We start from the raw sequence: 23044 nt of genomic DNA, 5'->3' as shown, positions 1-23044 counted from the left end.
TTTCTGCTGTAGAGGCATATATCAAGGTTAGCCAGTGTGGTACCTTACAGTGCTCTTGGCCTCTAGGTCCCTTCACCCCATGCCATTTGTCATACTCCTGCGGCTGAAGGAAGTTGATGTAATTCAATGGCTTCTAGAATACGCTGTGTGGACTACCCCTGACATTATAGGACGAAGAGAACTTGAGGAAGTTTATGTGGCAGACTGCCCCCACAGCTCAGCTCTCATGCATCCAAATGTTCAGCAGGGCTTTGAAACATGAAGCCTCTCCTTTTAAACCTTTATATTCCCCACATTTAAACCTTTACATTCCCCACATGTATTGATTGATTGATTTAACTCTGTTTGAATGGCTGCCCAATAATACATGTTGTATGGGTAGCTCACACCATCTTTAATCTTTTAAGTAGGTACCAATTTTGGCATTCAGATTTTGGCATTCTGCTGGTTGATACCCCTGGTCGATATTTTGACCCCCAGGGAAGAAAAAAAAACTTATGCTGAGCCGTTAAAAAGCCCCATGAGTTACTTGGAATATTTTTATTTTTATTTTTGGACAGGGGCACATACATTCTGACCAGGTGGAGTTCAAAATGGGATGGTGTATTTTGAGGCATTCTAATTTTTCCTCTGCAGTTCTGCATATTTAACTGGCTTTCTTTTAACTGCATTTCTATGCTTGCAACAATAAGTCCAGCTTTGTCTAAGAGTAGTTATGTTTTCTCCAAAGCTGCCAGATTTTTTGCATAACATGGGTGTCTTAAGAGGAGGGAGACAACTTTTGAGAACTAGTAAAGGAAACATTTTAACCACAGATTTAGAGTGAATGTAGCTATGGTTACATACCTACTTGCATCTAAAGACACTGACCACAAGATAAATATTGTTATTTTTGTCACCTTCTTTATTAACAGCAAATATATTTGTGAGAACATTTATGAAGCTATGCAGTGAAGCAACACTAATTTCTGTCTATCATTACATATCATAGCAATATCTTTGTATGTGGTGGGATCACATCAGCAGCTTCTATTGGTTTTAGTAGGGCTTTTGCTAGAGTCCCATTGAAGTGGGTGAAGTTAGGTAGCAGCACAGATTGAATGTTAAGACATTTTGCCATGCTTGCAGTCTATAGAAATCCTGCAGTGTTAAATTCATTTCTTATATTTAAGCCATTAAATATGTTTATGTCAAGGAAGCCTGAACTTGCTGTAAAGTAAGGATGGGGGACCTGTGGCTTTCCAGGTTTTGCTTAACTACAACTCCCATAATCCTCCAACATGCGCCATGCTGGCTGAAGCTGATAGGAGTTGGAATCCAACAGTATCTGGAGGGCCACAGATATTTTCCATCCCTGATGTGCTGGGTAATCTGCAGAGTAATGTGAGCACTAAACTCTATTACTTTTTCAGTGTAGAACCATTGAAATTATTTAACATCACTAAGTTAGGTCTATTAATTTCAGTGGGTCTACTTTCAGTAAAACATAGTTGTATACAGCCCGCTATCTAAATCCTATTGGTCTACACCTAGAAGCATAAATGTATTAAGCTCTTACATGAGCTTCTCATATAAGACATGTTTAAGTGAATTAGCCACTCTACAGCAGGATAAATATTATATTTTAAAATGTCTATATTAGATGCTCCTAATACATACCTCCTGCGGTTTTTGTGAGGTGTCTCTGTGTGTATGGATTGTAGGTGATGCATATGCGTTTCTTAATGGTATTTATTGATGTTTGTTTTTAAATGTGTTGCAAGTCACTTGGAGACCATTGGGTAACAAGTGACTAAGAAGTCTAGATGATGATGATGATGATGATGATGATGATGATGATGATGATAATAATAATAATAATAATAATATAATAGTATTCTTTCACAACCAAGTACTGTCTTTCTTGATTATTGGCTTGTACTGCACATCTCATGCAAAAATGGTACTATTATTGGCAAGTTTGTTTGGGATGCTTTGTTATGTGACCGTACTATCATTAGTGATCCATGGTGATGACTAATGAAGGAATAATCATATCTGCTCCACCGGAACACACAAATAGTGGCATGTGGAAAATTGAGGAAATGTTGTGAAGGTGTTCTCTCTTTCAAGATAATGGTCACTGACAACTGAAAATGAATTTGAGATTTATTTCGATTCCTACTGCTGAAATAATAAAACCCTTTGCCTACTTTTTGAGAGAAAGTCAGTTGAACCTGTTTAACCGGTTGATTGCGTGATCACGCGATTAAAAAAGAAGAAAAGCTCAACAACTCTTGTTGAGTGGGAGTAGATCGCAGTCTCTTGGAAGTTGGACACCCCTGATTTATAGGAACAAAAGTTCAGTCTCCCTGCGTAAGTAGTAACCCTACAAGGCTTACAGTCTAAAATGGACACAGGGAAACAATGGAAGAATGGTGGTGGCGGCATCAACAGTAGAAAGAGAAGAATATTACCCTTAAAATCTGAAGAGAGAGGAGTCCTTTTTGTACAGCAGCCACAGTTTATGCTACAGAAGTGATAAGTTTGTGTCAATGAAATGAAATAAAATCAGAATATTGTGCATGACTGTTGGGACATGGTTGCCCAAATGAATATTTGGAGAGCCCCAGAATGTTGCTCAGCTTGGTGCCAGTTTATGTGCTGTTCTAGTTCAGTGCACTTCATGCTTAATGGCCTTAGTTTGACCAGCTGCTTTATATCACTGGAAGGCGGGGCAGGCTGGTTATTTTTATGTTTGCGGGTCTAGTACAACAGAGAAGACAGCTGGGGTAAACACAAGCACCTGCCATAGGTCCTTTTTATTGTTTTAGAAAGACAGTCAGGAAACAGGAAGTAGCAATCTGCTAAAAAGAAAAGCAACGTTTGGAAAGATTTAAAATTTTCATAGGTGCCAATGAGTATAGTTACTGTATGTCTGGGGTGGCCAGCTCCCAAGAGACTGTGATCTACTTACAGAGTTAAAAACTGGCAGTGATCTACCCCCTTTTTTGGGGTTCAGGTCAAAGTTGTTGAGATTTTTGGGGGAGGAGGAAGGCCTTTTTTTTAGGCATTCAGATCAAAGTTGTTGTTGAGCTTTTTTTAGGGAGAAGGAAAGCCCCATTTTTTTGGGGGGGGGTCAGGGCAAAAAAAAATGAGCTTTTTTTAGGGCGGCCAAAGTTTTTGAGCTTCTTTGGAGGGAACCAGTGATCTACCACAGACGTCCAGTGATCTAACGGTAGATCACGATCTACCTGTTGGACATGCCTGCTGTATGTATTCGAGTTCATATTTAAAAACGAATAGTTTATTTAAAGGCAATAAATATTAAGAGCTGTCTTTGTTTGACTGTTACATCAGAGTAAGCAAGTAAACATAAAGGGCACTGTATAAATATATAAAATGTGCTACATATAAATGTTTAAAGGGTGCTATAGGTATTAATAAGAGTATAAATGTATAAAGATCATGATAAGACATTGAAAGAATTTGTAAATATTGGCCTCAGAAGATTTTCTGATGTGGAGCCTGTAATTGTGTAGGAACTTTAAACCATATTTGAGCAGGGTAGGATGCCATTTTTACATTCTACATGTATGTTGTACACAGAACACAAAACTATTCTTACTTACTGGTTATATTAAAAAAAAGAGATGGTGGTGGGGAAATTACGTTTGATTTCCCCCCTTCGTTTTCACCATTTTTTTGTATCTGTCTGTAGCTCTGATCATTTCACATGTGGTTAATATAACGGGGACTGCTTATGTTTTTAATTGTACACATATCTGAAAATCCATATAGCATTTGGAATCATGCATTGAAGAGCCAGTGTTGGATACAGCTCTTGGTCAAGTATGCGCTTAAGAACAAACAGGGGTTTACTGGCCCATAATGTGTAGAATGGCCTTTAATATTCTGGAATGGCCTTTAATATTGCCTCAGTTCTGGAACTCTGTGGGACCTTAATTCAGTTTACCCTGAATACCTTTGAGAATCACATGCTAATAGTTGTCAGCTTTCGTTTATTCTATTTTTGGGCATTTTTGTGCCACAAATACGAGCTGTCTCTTTTGTAGTTTGTTAGGTTCCCCCCTCCCTCCTGGACCAGCATATCTTTAAAAACAGAGATTTTTGTGTCTCATGTACCGTTGCTTATTGATTTAGGGAACTGTCTTCCTGAGTATTAAAGAGATGTAGTCTGAGGCAGCTGAAGTGTGAAGAAAAAGCAAAGTTTGAACTGAAATGTTCAGCTTAGAGCACAGAGAGAAATTGTTTTCACATTTTCTTTATCTTCCATATTGGGGATGATGAAAGTCAGGAGATTTGCAGATGGGGCTTTTTTTGATGTGGTTTTCACACAGTATACATCCCCCACCCCACCAAAGTGTCAATTGTTCTTAAAATTGGAAATTCTGACTCAGTGTAATCTTCTTGTTAGTTTTCTCTGCCACGCACATCTGTATGTAGGATACAGTAATATTGTCATCCCTTTGTTCTAAACAATTTGTTTTTAGGATCATGCAGTGAGAAGCGAACATTGCAAGGATGTCACATCCCATCATCATGGCTTGGTGCTTATGAAAAGGGAAAAACAATAGCCCTCAGGCTCCTAAGTCTGTTCAGGACAATCTATAATTTATCAAATGTTCACTGCAAGTTCCTTTGCATGTGGATACATGTGCTTTCCAAAATATAATGCTTCATTTGGGTTAATATCACACTTCCCCAACATTTTACCGTTGTTGGGGACATGTGAGTAACAGAGTTAATAAACTGCCTCTGAGGGATAATAGGTTTTCCTGGGGATCCATGCTCTTTTCTCCTAACCCCCCGCCCCTGATTCCTGTTGTACTTATCCCCAAAGATTAAAGTTTGCCCTTACAGGAGAGCCACAGCAGCTAGCGTTCTGAAATTGGGCAAGCATCACCTCCACAGAAGGGGTGACTGTGCCTGCAAATCACATCTAATTATGGCAGAGAATGAAAAAGTTATAGTTAAAAAAGCCAAACCTCTAAATGGGCCATGCATGTAAATTCCTGGGTACAATTTGGCAGAATTTATCCTCTCTGGTAGGGCTTTTGTGCCTGCAAATTTCATCCACTTTGGTCAAAAGAGGGGGAGTTAGAGCTGTTTTCGGATTCTGTTTATAGCGAATGGAGTACTCAGAGCTTTGTTTTATAGAAAGTGGCATTGAACTTGAAGCACAAATGGAAGCAGACAGCACAGAGCAACTCAGTAGCAGATCAGAATTTTTATTTTAACCTCTACCCCCACCTGATGGGTCATTGGTAGCTACAGACTGAGACCTGCATGAAAGAATGAAATCCAGATGTTGAAGAAGAACTGAAAAGTAAAAAGTCAGAGCAGAGCACTGCATACCAGGAGCTGTTTCCATGGCAGAGGCAAAGACAGCAACGGAACACAAGTTTTTTTGAGATATGAAGCTACAGTGTAAGAATACAATGCAAATTAATTAATTAATAATCAACAGTACTATTAAAAATTATGCACATAAAATTGTAATAATAATAATAATAATAATAATAATAATAATTAATAATAATAAAAAATATAATAAACATTTTGAAGTAGTTTACCTTGATACATGGTCCAGTTTGTGGTATCTATGTTTTTGCCATCCAACTTGTATATGTTGCTAATTCAGCCTTCTGGATTGTACTGGAGAATGGCAGTCTTGCACAGAGTTCTTGAATACATTTGACTTTGCATTTCATCTGTGAACAGAGGCTTTCTATTTCCTGTGTGTTCAAGTTGCAGAATGTACTTTTGCTCTGAGCTTTGGATTTTAGATGTGTTTTTATTGATCATATCTATCAGATGAATACTTTCTTAAAGCATGGCTCTGAAATAGTCTGTACCAAGGTGCTGATTCAGGTTCAGGATCATGACTGGAAGTCTTGTCGTCTCAACATTGTCCTGGAACAACTACCAGAGCTTTTTAGCCCTGGCTAGGTAGTGAAGATTAAAGTCCCATCTGAATCTGACCAGTTCTGCAGCCATTGGCTTCTTCCAAGCAACCTGGTTTCAAGCTGTGTGCACTACTTTGAGGGTTTCCTTGGGTATTTTCTCTGAAGAGTTTATGGTCCAGTCATAAGAGTCTAGCAACTTAGGTGCCTCCTCAGGATCAAGTGAGGAGATGGAGACAGGAGATCCACATGGAAAGGTTTGGTGGGTGAATCTGCCTCTGCATCTGAGGACTTTTCATCTGGGTCCAGGACAAAAAATGTATGGAGTACATCAATAGAACTTAGGACTGCATGGTTTCAGTGCACAGTGTGGCCACAATCTTGTGTTGTGGTTGTTCACTGGGGGATTTCTTCAGCAGAGTATCTATTTCTGAGAAGCTGAATTTGTTCTCTGCCCTGAGTATCAAATAGAACAGCAACTCTGAATACAGGTTACAGTTTCACTTCATGAAAACTATGAACAAACTCCTGATTACAATCCTTTCGCCACAGTGTGGTACTTGACAGCATCAGGTTGATTCCTTAAGGGTCTGTTTCTTACTCATCTGGGATGCAGAAAACCCAGCAAACAAATGTGCTTTGGGATTCTGGAAGCAGCAGCAACAACAACTATCAGTGGTCGTAATGTTTCTGGAAGATTGTCACTATTCTCACATCCCTGGAAAATTAATGAAGCATCTTTGCCAGCACTTGAGATAGCTTCATCACAGCTGGTTGCAGCCTGCATGTTCATAGGTTCTTTGTGCTGAAAAAGCAGCTTGAGCAATTTAATTGTCTGTGGGAACAGCTCATACAGTTTGTCGATAGGTTCTTTAACAATCTTTGCTAGTATCCTGTCTCTGGTTCCAAATACATCACCTCTGGCACGATCCAGTTTGTGGCACTTGGAATTGATTTGCTGCTGCCATCCTGTTTGCAAAATGAAATAGCAGTGGACTCTCTCCAACATATGTAATATTGAACTACATGTTCCAGGCTTCCCTTGATGGCCTTATTACTAAAACAAACGCAGAAGATGCTCTTAGTTCATTTTTAAAATTTTCTTCATTCAGTTTTATTATAAATTCCTTCCTTCCTTCCTTCCTTCCTTCCTTCCTTCCTTCCTTCCTTCCTTCCTTCCTTCCAGCACAGGGCAATGAAATAGGTTGGATAGGGGACTAGGCTCAAAGTCGCCATATAAACTTTATGACTAGGTTGCAATTTGAACCTTGAACACTGCAGTTCTAGTGGGATCCTCTGACCATTGAACCAGTTTGAAAAATGCCAGTATCTTTTAGAACAGGGGTGTCAAACTCAAATTCATCGGGGGCCACATCAGCAGTTTGGTCACCCTCAAAGGGCCGGTGGAGGTTTCCTGAATGCATGTAAAGTGGAGGTTTCCTGTGTAGAACGGCCGGCGCTGCTAGAGGGCAGACATTCTCTGGCTTGTAGGCTGCCGCGCATGCGCTGAAGAGGTGGTTTTCTTGTGTCAAAAAAAAAAAAAAAGCGAGAATAAAAGGTGAAGGCTGGCGGCCGGCGGCGGCTACACGGGCCACATGATGAGGTCTGGCGGGCCGGATTCAGCCCGTGGACCTTGTGTTTGACACCCGTGTTCTAGAAAGTATTGGGAATGACAGGAGAGCACAGTAGCCTCTTCACCTACCACAGAATGTGCTAGATAACAAGCACAGTCCACTCTATAATTTTTCTTTCTACTTTTCCTGGAGAAGTATGAGAACTCCCCTGTGCTTGCCAGTCATTACTGATGCTTTTTCTTATACAAAGCCACAGTTCTTGAAACTAGGTCTTGAAACCAGAAATGCATTTTTGTGCAGTTTCTGCAGTATGGGAGTCCATAAATGGTCTCCAGGAGAGTTCACACATCTATACCTCATTATTAAGGTGTAGTTCTGAAATGGCTTAATGGAACAGCATAGTATATGGCGAAGAGGAAATGTGGCATGTGCGTAAAAGGAGTATGATATACACATCATTTGGACAAGAAGATATATAATTTGCTAAATATTGATGTATAATTTGATTCCATAGGTTCTATCCAGTAAAGTAGTTCTGTAAGTGCAAGGAATTCCATTTGCTCCATGGAACTTCCCTTCTCTCTCCTCTCCTCTCCCTTCCCCACCCCCCACAAAAAGCTGCTCCTGAGAGTTGGGGGAAACCCAGAACAGTTTTAGGGATGTGTGGGGAGAGGAGATCAAGGGGTAATTCTATTGCACAGCCGAGGTCCTTGTACTAACGGAACTGCTTTTCTGGATACCATGTGATTATTTAAATAGTATATTTTGTTTACCTTACAGATATTTTCCAATTCCCCAATTTCCCGGTAAACTGAATAAATTATATTAGCTTTTGTAACCACTTGCAAACCTTTTCAGTATCCCACTGTCCTGAAATACCCTATTAGTTTATGAATCTTGAAACATATACTAACATCATTAAAATATGTTCTTGGCAATGTGCATATGATCTGTTGCTAGCTTGCAGGTGACTTGGGTTTTTGGTGAGTTGCCTTCTGCTTATCAAGACTGATGTGATCCAGAAAGTTTTAAATCTTTGATTCTTTAAAACTGACAGTTTTTCTAATTAAACTCTCACTTCTTTTTCTTTATCTGTGGAATTATGCATACAAAATGTAGCTGGGATATGTCAAACAGTGCAAATCAATGGTACAATACATTAATCAAATGCATGAGGGAGCAGCAGGAGAAAAGAATGATTATGCAGTGTTACATAAGCGTTGATTTTTACTGATTTGCAAGTCTCTGTTACTACTTATCATTCCCTTTTGACTTCTAAACCCAGAGAGAATATAATCTTTTCCTGGCCTGTCTGGTTATGTTGCCAAAAAAAGAACTGGCAGTGGGATTTTAAGATACCTGTGTCTAAATGTAAATCGGAAACTTTGATAAAAGGTTCCAGCCTTTAGATAATATATCATTAGATAATCTTTTAATTTCTCTTTTCTCTTATTGGTACTATAGCCATGTATTAAAATAAGAGTGGTCATTCGTCTTCACATTTGTAATACATTCTGATCTACTCATCAGACTGCGATTTATTTATTTTTTTAGCTATGCACTAGAGAAGAATAGAATGGACAGGACTGCTTTCTCTTGCACATTGTGATTTAGTATAACAAAATTATTAAGGAATATCTTCATTGCATATAGATGCCCAGGGGCGTTACATATATCTTTAGGGCATGCTATTCATTTTGTGAAACTGTGCCATTCCTCCCGCTAAAAGTCAGTTTGCAAAAGGTTTACCCATCTGTTTCTCCAGGCAGTAAAATCTTCAGTAGAGGCTCTACCAAGGTGTGGTGGGTGGTAACAGAGGAAAACACCTTCTTAGGTGTTTAAATACCAACACAGTGATTACCAAATGCTCTCCCCAGAATCACGCCTGCTTTGAGAATATTATTTTTAGTATGCTGTTTTTATTTGATTGGCCCGTCTTAATGCATTTTGATTTTGTTGTGTGTCATGCTAGGGATTTCTTTGAAGGGTGGTGCAAATACGCCTACGAATAAATAAATATACCTTAGTCCATTCATTACCTGGGATGGCATAGTTTCCACTGCTGTGTGCCCAGATTCCACTCCAGTAGCATTTAGCTAGTTGAATCATGTTGTAAAACAATACTTTGTGGGTTGTATCTAATGCGCTGTGAGTGGCATTCTGCTCATACAATGGGACTTCATCACCCTCTCCTTGCTTGTCTCCAAAATATGTTAGAGAGGGTCCTAGAACCCTCTGGAGCAGATCTTGAGGGTGTGTGGGGCTCAGGGGAAGAAAGGGAAGTTCTGTTATATGACTGGAATGGCAGGGGTGGATGAAACCCTATATTACTTTATGTAAACAATGTAAGGTTAGTGGGGTTTTTTTTTAAAAAAAAGAAGTGGTATACAAATCTTGTTAGATAAACAAATGATGGGATTGCTAGGATCTCAGATATTACCAGTGCCAGTGCTGGTGGGGACCCTGGCATATGGGGTGGTACATGATCCCATATGGTTTCACCATCTGCTTGCTTATTGTTAATGAAGCCTGCAGGATCCAGCCCCAGAGAGGTGGGATTACCACTCTGGTAACTTACAAATTGTACATGTGTTCTCTTGATACTGATATGGTGATATTCTCCATTCCAATGACTTCTGTTCCTTTGGCTCCTGAATTTGGTGCTGACTTTTACTGAGGGAGACAAACACAATGTACTTATTTCTACTAGATCCACAAAACATATACGGTACTACTAGATAATGTCCGGGCAGGACTGCAGGGTGGTAGTGTATTTTAATGAGGAACAAGAGGAATGTCAGATTTCTTCCTCTTGCCCTGACAGATTATAACAAAGCAAACATCATTAGCTGCTGTTTGTAAAGTGCTTTGGTGAGGTTGTGGTGAAAGAGCCACAATAAAGGTGGAAATATTTCATCTTTGAAATATGAATTTATGTTTATTATGTGATTTAGAGTTACTGAGATGCCCCTAAGTATTCTTTGAAGGAAAAGAAAATGTAAATTAAAAAATAAATGGTGGTGTCCAATGAAGTAGTTCTATTAGTGTCAATGAATTTTGGGTGTGCAACAGAACGTCTCCTCCCTCGCCTCTTTCCTTGCACCCCTGCATATCCCTTAAATTTGTTATTGGGGGGCCCCAATCACCCAGAGCAGATTTGGGAAGGGCACAGAGGGTGTGCAGGGAGAAGAGAAGGAGGGTAAGTCCATTTGCACAATCAGAAAATCCTTGCACCAACACAACTAGTTTGTCAGAATCCACTCAAAGAGTTCTGCACCACCAAATATTCCAGGGGATTTATAAATTGTGGATCCTTTCTGAACTCCTGTTAACCCTAATTAAATGTGGCACTAATGTGCAGAAATTAGTGCCTTAGATAACAAAATGGTGTACTTTGGCTGCAGCCTTTCACACATTTGCTTGGGAAGCAAACACCATTGAATGCTTTGATCTTACTTCCAGGTGACCATCCATTTGAATGAGCGGCCACTTTGGGCTTTTGCTCATAACTTGCTGGATCTTGAGCCTCAGACACAAATGCGCACTCAAAGCACAAATTGAAACAAGCAGCCAAGCTTTGATGCTGTTTAACTACATTGCATTGCTTTCCACGGGGTCCACATTTGATTGCACATCCCGATCCATGTACTTGTGCAACTACTACTCCTGCATAAGCATTGTTTTAAAGCACAGGTAGAACTTAATTGGTGTGATTACCAACCGTGGACATGATCCATATCTCTCTCACAGATAACTTACATACAGACAAAAGTTGTGGAGGACATGAAGCTTAGTAATGAAGACGTTGCCTGGGGTAGAAGATAAGGGCTAAAATGGAGATCGTTCATTTAGCAAGATACCTCATAGGAAGCTGCCTTCGACTGAGCTGAACACTACATTCTTCTAGCTCACTGTTGTCTACACTTTTACAGAGGGGTATTGGTATTAATTTGTTGCAGCAAAATCTACGAAGAATTATGTGGTGCCTTAAAAATGGTAGAAGTTTTTGTGGACTAAAGCCCACTTCATTAGATGCACAAAGTGGCACATATATAATATTGTCTATACTGACTGGCAGTGATTCTCTGGGGTTTTAGGCAGGAGTCCTGTTCCCAGCTGGAGATTGAACCTGGGATGCACCCTTTCCCCTTTGCCAGGTGGGAGTCGGATGGTAGCAGAGAGCAACTGTGCCCAACTGTGTGACAGGGAGTTAGAGCCCTAGACAGAGGGGAAAAACATAATTTCCTGCACTGCAAATCCTTTCCCTTTGTCCTTTGCTCCCATTAATCCACGTAAAGAAAAAATATTCACGCTTGACCACTAGCAATTCTTCCCCTTTGCTTTCTGATCACATATTATGAAAGGGGGTTGTCATAGTTATATAACTATGAGAACTAGCAACTTGCATCTCCACTCCCAAGTTGAGATCTTCAAGTTCTACTCCTTATTCAAAAGATCCTGCAGCATACAGTCTGCAGGGAAACATCTAAAATTTATGATGCTAGTAATAACCCTTCTGGTACCCAAGTCCCTGAAGAGACATAAATAACTCAGGAGTTCCATTAAAAAAATTGAATTCTTATTTATTACTCTAACACTTCCCTAATGACACACATACGCCCTGAAGGTGCTTCTAAAGATAACTGGTCCATGGGGCATGTACAAAGGGGTTGAAAAGGGGGTGACAGGGCAAAAAGGGAAAGCACCCCTGTTTCTGTGGAAATGTAAAGAATCCTTTTTAAGGTTGGCCATTGCAAGTGGACAGCACAGATTCCAAAATGGTTAGGTGCCTTCTGAAGCTTTGCCAAATGCCATGGCTAAGATACGGTTTCTTGCACTGTTAGTCAAGCCTTTGCTTGAAATCAATCCTGCAGGCCAATATGTGCAAGTGATTCCCATGAAGGCTTGCATCTGAGTAGACATGTATAGGCTTGTACTGTTAAGGCACTTGAATTGCTGTGCCTCCTTTGGGCTACAGTTCCTCGTTTTAATGAAAATACAATTGCTTCTGATTAAGCAAGCTGATGAATAAGTATGCGCTTCAGAAAGATTACTTTGACTGTGTGGAAGATGATGGCAGCAATAAAAACAGACCAGTATGCTTTTGGACAGAAAGGGAGAAGAAGGGACAGAAACAGAGGAGACTATTTTTACTCCTTCTGCCCTAAGTCAGAGCATCAGCTGCCCAATGTTCAACTTTTTCTAGCCTTTTGCATCAAAAGCCAACATGGGTCTTACCTTTGGCTCAGAGGATGAACACAGCAATATTGTACCAGGCACAAGTGGTAAAAGGTACGTCTAGTTACTGAAGCTACCTGGGCTTCTGGTGACAGAACTGTTTCCAGAAGCACCCCCAGACTATATATCTGCTCCTTCAGGGAGAGTACAGCTTCATCTAGTGCAGATGATCTCTTGAATTACCCACCCACAGAGCCTCTGTTTTACCAGGATTCAAGCCACACAATTCAAATGTGAAAAAACAGATCTGAGTAACATCAGTGTTTGAAAGGCAACTTGCCCCAAAACTCCTAACGAGCACGCCCAGCAGCTTCATATAGATATTACCGTATTTTTAGCTCTATAAGACACACCTTTTCCCTCTTAAAAAGTATGTGGAAATGTGTGTGCGTCTTATGGAGCGAATGCAGGCTGCGCAGCTATCCCTGAAGCCAGAAGAGCAAGAGGGATCGCTGCGCACCGATCCCTCTTGCTCTTCTGGCTTCAGGGATAGCCACGCAAAGCCTCTTGAGCGCAGCCTTCATCCCCCAGCCCTGAGGAGGCTTCGCGCTGCTATCCCAAGAACCCAGAACAGCGAGAGGGAGCGCTGTGCAGCGCTCCCTCTTGCTGTTCTAGCTTCTGGTTTAGCCGTGCGAAGCCTCTTCAGGACAGGGGGAGCCTTCATCCCATCAGTCCCTTCCCCCACCTCCCGGAAAAGCCCCCAAAAGCTCCCTTTAAAGAGCTGCACGGAGTGTGTGTGGCTCTTGGGGGCTTTTCCCCTAGGAGGGAATCACTGACGGGCTGCCCTTTTCCCTCCTTGGGGAAAAGCCTGCAAGGGCTGCACACACGCTCCACGCGGCTCGTGAAAGGGAGCGCTGAGCAGAGACTGGGATGCATACAGGCTCTGCTCAGCACTCCCTTTAAAGAATAATTTTTTTTCTTGCATTCCCCCTCTAAAAACTAGGTGCGTCTTATGGCCAGGTGCATCTTATGGAGTGAAAAATAGGGAAAATAGCATTGGAGATAAAATAGTGCCCTGCAACATGGCACCCCATAACACAACTGCCATGGGACTGAAAAGCACTCTCCCAAGTGCTAATTTCTGGACTCGGTCCTGAGGTAGTACCGGAACCATTGGAACCCCAATTCCCATTTGGGCCCTCTCCAGATGCTGCCATTAAAAATGTGTGTGTGTGTGCACTTCTATGCTTTTGAACTAGAGATGCATCTGTTCCATTTGAGATGTCAGCATTGGACTATATAAGTAGGAGATCTCATCTCCTTGTTCGATATTTATATTTATCAATAGTCTTGATTGCGGCACTTATTGCTTGATTGCTTGGAGGTAATTATTGCTTATCAATACTCTTGATTGTGGCACTCAAACTAGTTAAAGAGCCACTTTTTACAATCACAGATTGCAATTTAATGCCACTTGTTTCTGATTAGTTCAGGTTTTCCATCTCAGTAGCTAGCAGAAGGTTGCTGGAATTCTTCTGAGCTAAGCAGCTTTATGAGCATTGCACCCCAGTGCTTGACTTTAGGAGGCTGGCTTCTGCTGTTTCTCTGACTCTGTACAGTGCTTTCCCTATTTCTGTGTAGATGCAAACCTGTGCATCTGCCCCACAGAGAGATACATAACACTTGAATCCTGCCATGGAAGGAATTGACCACTGGTGAATGGCTTTAAAAAGGAAATTGGAGGAGTGTCTCCCTTCTGATCTAGATTGTAACACTGGCTTTAAAATTTTGTCTCCTGCCGTAGTCCTGATACAGATCATCCCCCTTGTGGTGTTGTTCAAGAGTTAAAGCAACAATTTACTTAGAAGATGAGATCAAAATAAGTTGTAATTTGGATTTCTGTAGAGCCCTGGACCAAAGTACAGTTGTACCTTGGATCCGAAACACCTTGCGAGTTGAATGTTTTGGCTCCCGAATCCTGCAAACCCAGAAGTGAGTGTTCCAGTTTGCGAATGTTCTTTGGAACCGGAACATCCGACATGGCTTCCGCGGCTTCCAGTTGGCTGCAGAAACTTCTTGCAGCCAATCGGAAGCAACACCTTAGTTTCCGAATGCTTTGGAAGTCGAACGGACTTCCGGAACAGATTCCGTTTGACTTCCGAGGTACCACTGTATTCAATAAGCAATTTACTTGTATCAGCTTGGGTGAGAGGTTGTCCCTCTAGCAAGTCCTAATACATGTCCCTCGTAGCCCTCCTTTGTACAGAATACATTGGTGGTTTTTCTGGGCTTGAATATGAAGGGAATGTATGCAACCTGCTCTTTTTCTTAATTAGTAATGATAGGCTCGCATGGGACGCAGGTGGCGCTGTGGGTAAAAGCCTCAGCGCCTAGGGCTTGCTGATCGAAAGGTCGGCGGTTCGAATCCCCACGGCAGGGTACACTCCCGTTGTTCGGTCCCAGCGCCTGCCAACCTAGCAGTTCGAAAGCATCCCCGGGTGCAAGTAGATAAATAGGGACTGCTTACTGGCGGGAAGGTAAACAGCATTTCCGTGTGCTTCGCTGGCTCGCCAGATGCAGCTTTGTCACGCTGGCCACGTGACCCGGAAGTGTCTCCGGACAGCGCTGGCCCCCGGCCTCTTAAGTGAGATGGGCGCACAACCCTAGAGTCAAGACTGGCCCGTACGGGCAGGGGTACCTTTACCTAATGATAGGCTTATCATTTGCAGAAGTTGGAATTTTGTTTCACAACTTGGATCTTGTAGAGGTGGGACGTTTTCATGAGAGGGAAACGGGCGGTTCCCTTTATCTGCTCTGATGTTGTATGGGTATGTTGTTATTTTAATGTTGTCCTTATCTGGAGTGATCAAAGTGAGAGGGGAAAAATAAAGTGGAATGGTCTCATGTCAAATCAAGACTGACTCAGTTATATCTTACTATATAATTAGTGGATCACACTTTTGTTTTCCCTGGTGAGCTCTCTGACCTTTGAAGGAGCAGATTTTTTATTACTAATAAAATGAATGGCAGCTATAATGGTCTTTGGGGGAAAAGAGTAGTGCCATATTGCTTCTAAGAAACAAGATATACAATCTGGCAGGTTGCCTTCCCACCCCATCCCTGTGTTGCAGATCACATGTAATTATTCCTCATGAACATCTGTAGCTCTGGTCAGCTCAAAAATTAAATGGACCTTTGTACTAGAAATGCATGCCAAAAGCACAAATTTATTTTTGGGTGGTTTTTTTTTAAAGCGTTTGCCTTGTGTTGAGAAGATCACTATAATTATTATGAAGTATAATAACAAAAATAATTAAAACATACTTTTAAAATACACCACTTCCTTCCAGTTTCACTTGGAATGCATCCACAAGTAGGATTTTGAATCTTGCTGAATTGCCACCCCTTTGGAAACTGTTTGTCTCTGTTAAAAGACAGAAGTGATGCCCCTGATTACAATGAGGCAAGCTGAAACCTCCTTGTTAGGACTCTGAAGACTATAAATGATGCATATCAAATGACGGAAGCAATCTGTTATTCTCAAAATATAATGACACAGATTTTCTTTTCATCACCATTTTATTTGGATTTAGAATCGGACAGTGCAAATTACACTGTTAGCAATAAACTTTGTTGCCTAGCTCATCTCTTTACCCTTATGTTCCCATTTCTTTTGCAGATTGCATGTGGCTCGGAGCACAATCTAGCAATAGTTGGTAAGTAGCTTCCATTATCAAATGCTTTGAACAATTCATTTCCAGTTAGAGCAGAACCAAGAATGTATCACGTGGGCCAAACTTATCATTTACGGTATACTGTGATCAACGTGGAAATTGTGGCAGAGGACATGGGCATTGTACATAATGTACATAACCTGAAATGGGAAAAATGTGAATTGTTGGTGAAATGCTGACTCAAGTGAAGTTTGCATCAAAATTCTCATTGACCTTCAGTCAAGGATTTCTTTAAAAAGAGGCTGCAGATTCTGCTGCTGCCTCTTAACTCCCCATAAACTTATCGATTGCAGATGTAACCTTCAAGAAGTTGCTTGGCAAACTGAAAATGCTAGGGGCGGGAGAAATTTGAAGTGGGAGGGGATTTAGAGGCAAAGTCGTTTTTTAAAAAAAAAGCGTAAGCAGTTTCAAGACTTCCATTTGGTTGTTTTTTCTATTAATACTTTGAAAGTTTGGAAAATTACAAACAAGATGAATTATGTTAACTGCATGGATCTCAAATACGAAAATTAGCATTATTATTTCTTTCATGGCATATTTTTGTGCAACCCTCAATACTGAACAAGCTGGCTGCTCCTCATCTATTCTATGCCACAGTCATGTGGAACCTCCGGCCCCTGGGGCTAATTAGGCCTGGCAGGGGTCCTAATTTGGTCTGCCAGGCCATTTCCCCCAAACCATGCCCAGCTGCCCAGCACCTGACATCAAAAATCAGGCAAATATCTTTTATTTTGACAGGGGAACATTCACTGTCAAGCAGATAATAAGAAATCTAACTTTATGAACTAATCTGCATTTTAGTATAAGGAGGAAAATTCTATGCATTTACAATATTTGTTTGGCCTACAGCCAAAAATGTGACTTGTTATCTTTTTTTTTTTTAAAAAAAAGCTTTCTAATCTCTGCAGCTCCTGGCCTTGTGTAGCTTTCCTCTGCCCTCTTTCAGTTTTCCTGATCTTGCTTTTCCTCAATTGCTCTCATTCTTCTGCATCACTTCCCATTGTTGAATCCTCATTTGCTAAGCTGCTCCAACCAGTTTCCCTTGCCTTGCTGTTTTTATAAGCCCACCACTCCTACTTCCTAAGCCAATACTCCTTTTGCCTCCTAGTCCCCTTTTCATGCACTGCCTCTCCCTAAGAACTGAGCAGTTCAGCAAATGGAGGACCAAAGCCCTTCTGCCTGCCTTGGCTCTCTGATGTCAGGGCATTTCAGCCAATCATTGCCATAGGCATTACAAATATAAGCTCCTACTAAACTCCTACTGCACCACAATATAGATCATATATCATAGGTTTAGGAATGTAGTGCATTAGTTCTTTGTACTATGCAAAATCTTAAATCATGCAATGGGTGAACATCTTCCAGTTACTAGAATCTAGTACACAGCCAGCTTGACCTGTCGGCTAGAATAGTAGGCTTAGGACCTGGAAGACACAGAATCATAGAATAGTGGAGTCTCCTAGTCCAACCCCCTGCGATGCAGGAATCTCAACTAAAGCATCCATGACAGATGGGCATCCTACTGAAAAACCTCCAAGGAAAGAGAGTCCATCACTTCCTGAGGGAGTCTGTTCCACTGTCGAACAGCTCTTACTATCAGAAAGTTCTTCCTTCATTACATTCTTTTAATGAAGTCATTGGTTTGGGCCCTACCCTCTGGAGCAGGAGAAAACAGTCTTCCTCCATCTTCTGTGTGACAGCCCTTTAGAAATTTGAAGATACTATCATATCTCCTCTCAGTCTCCTCTTTACAAGGCTAAACATACCCAACTCTCTCAACAATTCCTCATAAGATTTGGTTTCCATGTTAATGTGTGGCCAACTTTTCTACCTTTCTTCCATCTCTCATCCCACTGGGAAATTGCTTTTAAGGGATGAGGGGACTTTCCAGAGTGGCTTTATGATAACCCCGTGAGCAGAAGTCTCTTCTATTTGCACAGTGGTGCAAGCAATTGCATATGAAATATTATTATTAGTATCAGTTGTTACATTGTTGTTGTTAAAAACAATTATAAGAAGAGAAAATGCCACTCCAACGCAGCAAATCTTTGTTTTCTTTCTTTAAAGGAAGGTAAAGGAATCTTTGGCCCATTGAACCCACAAGGTCAATTTCTTCTCAATTAAGTTCTAGAGTTCTAGCTATGTTATGGTAAAAAGCATCAGCCCAAGAAACACTCCTAACAGATTATGAAAGGCATATTTCCATGGCAGAGTGAGCACCAATTGGGATGCAAGGCTGGAACTGCCTGATGGACAGACCTCTCTGCGATCCTGACAGTGTTATTTAGATGTTCGTGGCAGCCTTGTAAAGCAAGGGACGTGATCATGCGTCTGACGTGCGAACCCTGGGGACTTGGAAGACTGTCACTAGGAGATAATCATAAATTCTCTGTTTCTTTTTCATACTGCTTTAATAGTTGGGGGGATCTTTTAGCAAAGAACAGAGCATTAGTGTACAGCAAGAAAGCGCAGCATGCCATTCTATTACTTTTATCTATTATACATGATAAATTCTGCTTCAACTGGGTCTGCATTGTAAGAGCTTCCTGGAAGACCAGCATGGAGGCATGTTAACAGAACTCTCTCTTTTCTCATTGCACTCCTAATCACATCCATAGGTTGTAAAAGGGCACCTAGCAGGGATTCTTCCTAACAACCATCGATTATTTATTCATTCTAGCATTCATGTGAGATGGCCATAGAAATTTGTCTCTAATCACTGTGTATTATTTCCTTGCTAATGTGAGTTTTTAAACAGGGGCAGGGACAGCCATTCAAGATCCAGGGTCCAGAAGTCCTTCTACAATTTTACAGTGTTAACTAGGATGTAAGCTGATTGAGACAACAGTAGAGCTGTTAAAAGCTACAATGAGCACAGGCAAATGCAAACTGATCAAAAAGCAAGAGTTAATAGGTGGAATATCTAAATGCCGAGTAAATTAACGGAATGCAACTAGCTGAGCACGAATCGGTACATATATAAGAGGTGTCAGGCTGATCTGATCACAGCACAATTTAGACAAATAGGACAAATGTGAAATGAGCAACATTTATGCTGGCTAGCTCCAAGGAGCGAAATGAAAAAAGAAGTCCTGGCAAAAAGGCTTGGATTCATCCTCATTTCCAGGCTAGTTTTGCTGTTAATTATCCTCTCTCCACCCCAGATACCATAGGTGCCCTCATTTAATTGTACGCTTATTTACTTAGTATATAACTAAAAAAAAGTAGGAGAAATCATTTAACCTAGAGGTGGAGAACCTTTGGCCTTCTAGACACAGTTGGGTTTCAACTCCCATCAGCCTCAGCAAGCATAGCCATTGATCTGGTATTTCTGGTATTTTTAAACTCTTCTGTTGAGTCAGTTTTATTTTTATGGGATTCCCGAGTAAAATGCAAACATGGAACCCAACTATATATTGGCTCCTCTGCTTTGGAAATAAAATGCTGAGATGAACCAAAAACATCCCTCTCTTGAAAAAAGCCAAGGGGAAAACACACAATAGCATAAATGCATAGTGTGTACAGGGTTGTTGCTATTTTTGTTATACTAGAGTTATTCCCCTATAGGAAACACATCATTTGTGAAGGGCCTTTATATTGGAACCAATCTAGATTTTCAATGGGAAGCTAATGGGAGCTAGTAGAGGGGAACTCAGTAACAAGATTAGCCTTGGTGGTTTCCGCCTTCCTAAATGCCTGTAAGTCCTGCTAATACAGCATCCACCAGCAGTTCAAATCTGTGCATTTCAGTGAATCATAGAATAAGCCTGGGAGCAGACCATCAGAGTAATTTAATCTGAAGTTTTATATAGGTTAAGTCAGAGACACTTATTTAATGAGTATTTCAAGATGCTTGGAACATGCTGTCCTCTTCCCATCACATTGCTGTTTGCTGGTGTTGGAAGCTATATTATCACGGTATCTTTCAGCTACGGGAAATGGGCCTGTCCCTTAGAGGTGAGAGAGTGAAGGACACGGGTCTATTCAGTGACTCAGACCCAGAGAATGGAGTTTGCGGGAACCTAATAAGGGGTTATGATTGGCAATCTATTCAGGGCTTTTGGGCTGTTCCGTGAGTGATAAATCTTTGACTCGTTCTGTAGGTTTTTGAAAGATGATAGAATAAGAACATAAGCGATTGCTCAGATCAGGTCAAAGGACTATCTAGCCCCAGCATCCTGTTCTTTCTGTGGCCAGCCAGATGGCGGTGGGAAGCCTGCAAGCAGGACATGAGTGCAGCAACACTCTCCCCTCCTGCAGTTTCAGAAGCATACTGCCTCCAGCAGTGGAGGGTAGAAAATAGTCATCACGCTTAAGAGCCATTGATAGTTTTGTGCTATATAACTTGCTCAAAATTGCAGGGGACTATGTCTCATTTTCCCCTTCATGGATCACTGCCTTGCCGTGGCGAAGGGGCTTGAATAACTCGGAGAAGCTATGAGCTATGCCATGCAGGGCCACCCAAGATGGACAGGTCATAGTGGAGAGTTTTGACCAAACGTGATCCACCTGGAGCAGGAAGCGGCAAGCCACTCCAGTATCCCTGCCAAGAAAACTCCACCATGGACAAAGACAACTGGCATAGAAAAGCTATGACACTGGAAGATGAGCCCCTCAGGTTGGAAGGCGTCCAACATGCTACTGAGGAAGAGTGGAGGACAAGTACAAGTAGATTCAGAGCTGATGAAGCGGCTGGGCCAAAGCCGAAAGGACGCTCAGTTGCGGATATGCCTGGAAGCGAAAGGAAAGTCCAATGCTGTAAAGAAAAATATTGCCTAGGAACCTGGAATGTAAGAACCATGAACCTTGGTAAGTTGTATGTGGTCAAAAATGAGATGGCAAGAATAAATATTGACATCCTGGGCATCAGTGAACTAAAATGGACGGGAATGGGCGAATTCAGTTCGGATGACCATCATATCTACTACTGTGGGCAAGAATCCCGTAAAAGAAATGGAGTGGCCCTCATAGTCAACAAAAGAGTGGCAAAAGCTGTACTAATGATCTCGATACGAATCCAAGGCAGACCTTTTAACATCACAGTAATCCAAGTTTATGCACCAACCACTGGTGCTGAAGAAACTGAAATTGACCAATTCTAATTATGGTGCTGGAGGAGACTCTTGAGAGTCCCATGGACTGCAAGAAGATCAAACGTATCCATTCTTAAGGAAATCAGCCCTGAGTGCTCACTGGAAGGACAGATCGTGAAGCTGAGGCTCCAATACTTTGGCCACCTCATGAGAAGAGAAGACTCCCTGGAAAATACCCTGATGTTGGGAAAGATTGAGGGCACAAGGAGAAGGGGACGACAGAGGACGAGATGGTTGGACACTGTTATCGAAGCTACAAACATGAGTCTGACCAAACTGCGGGAGGCAGTGGAAGACAGGAGTGCCTGGCGTGCTCTGGTCCATGGGGTCACGAAGAGTCGGACACGACTAAACGACTAAACAACAACAACAAATGTCTCATTTTGCATCTTACTAACTTTTATTATGTGGCTTTCATTACAGGGCTGAGACAGTTCTAATAGGACCCTTATAACCATGTGCCACCCTACTTAATTTTCACTATACTTAGTTGACCGCTACTTTACATATGATATGCTTATACAACCTGTGTATATTTTCATAAATGAAATTTGGTTTTCTCTATTGCTACATATGCACACCTATGAAATCTGATGGGTACTGTGGCTTTGAAACATATACACACTTGGTAAAACAAAGAAGCAGTGCACATGGGTACACTTTTTCCTTACGTGAGTATGTTTGTGCAGGGAAATTCACTTGTCATTGCCTTAAGATTGTTTTTGTTAAGGTGAGTCCTCCCTCCCCAATTTGGTCCTAATATTATTTGCCTGGTGCACTGGGCTTTCCCTCTTATGCATTTTATATAAAGTCATGTCCTATTTGCTTATATGTTTATGAAATACACAGAAATATAAAATGAACAGATTTCAATGCATTCATTTTAATGAGTTGTGGTTTTTGCCTATTTTGGGCAGTTTTCCATATATATATATATATATATATATATATATATATATATATGTATTGTTCTCCATTTCTGTAATGTAATTTTCCAGCTGCCAACAGAATTATCTTTCTATTATCTATTAAATGCCAATATTTAATTTTCTGATTTTTATTTCAGAACTCTAAAAATTCTGCTTGATTTAGCTATTTTAAACTCATTACAGATGTACATCTTGCAAAAATGTATCAGATAGACAATCCTCTATATTACCAGACAATAAAATTGTTACATAGTAGTTCATACTGCAGGGGGAATAGGAAACAAGAATGTGCTCCTTTGCTAAATCTCTACAGTGGTACCTCGGGTTAAGTACTTAATTTGTTCCGGAGGTCTGTTCTTAACCTGAACCTACTTAATTTGTTCCGGAGGTCCGTTCTTAACCTGAAACTGTTCTTAACCTGAAGCACCACTTTAGCTAATGGGGCCTCCCACTGCCGCCACGCCGCCGGAGAACGATTTCTGTTCTCATCCTGAAGCAAAGTTCTTAACCCGAGGTACTATTTCTGGGTTAGTGGAGTCTGTAACCTGAAGCGTATGTAACCTGAAGCGTATGTAACCCGAGGTACCACTGTATTTATATAACTCAATGGAAAGCACACACTTTAATTTA

General features: G+C 41.1%; 1 protein-coding gene across 5 annotated transcripts in view; it reads left to right on the top strand.

Moving 5' to 3' along the window:
- The window catches only part of SERGEF (secretion regulating guanine nucleotide exchange factor), a 102981-nt gene that overhangs the window by 48406 nt on the left and 31531 nt on the right, over window positions 1–23044 (top strand). For all 5 annotated transcript variants that reach the window (XM_077931096.1, XM_077931092.1, XM_028732806.2 and 2 more), the window contains exon 10: window positions 16338–16374. In XM_077931096.1, the coding sequence (XP_077787222.1) occupies window positions 16338–16374 (37 nt within the window). The remainder of the gene's footprint in view (window positions 1–16337; window positions 16375–23044) is intronic.

The sequence above is a fragment of the Podarcis muralis genome, chromosome 1 (assembly GCF_964188315.1).
Source record: "Podarcis muralis chromosome 1, rPodMur119.hap1.1, whole genome shotgun sequence".
In the NCBI taxonomy this organism is placed as follows: Eukaryota; Metazoa; Chordata; class Lepidosauria; order Squamata; family Lacertidae; genus Podarcis; species Podarcis muralis.
This window is presented reverse-complemented; position numbering and strand designations above follow the sequence as displayed.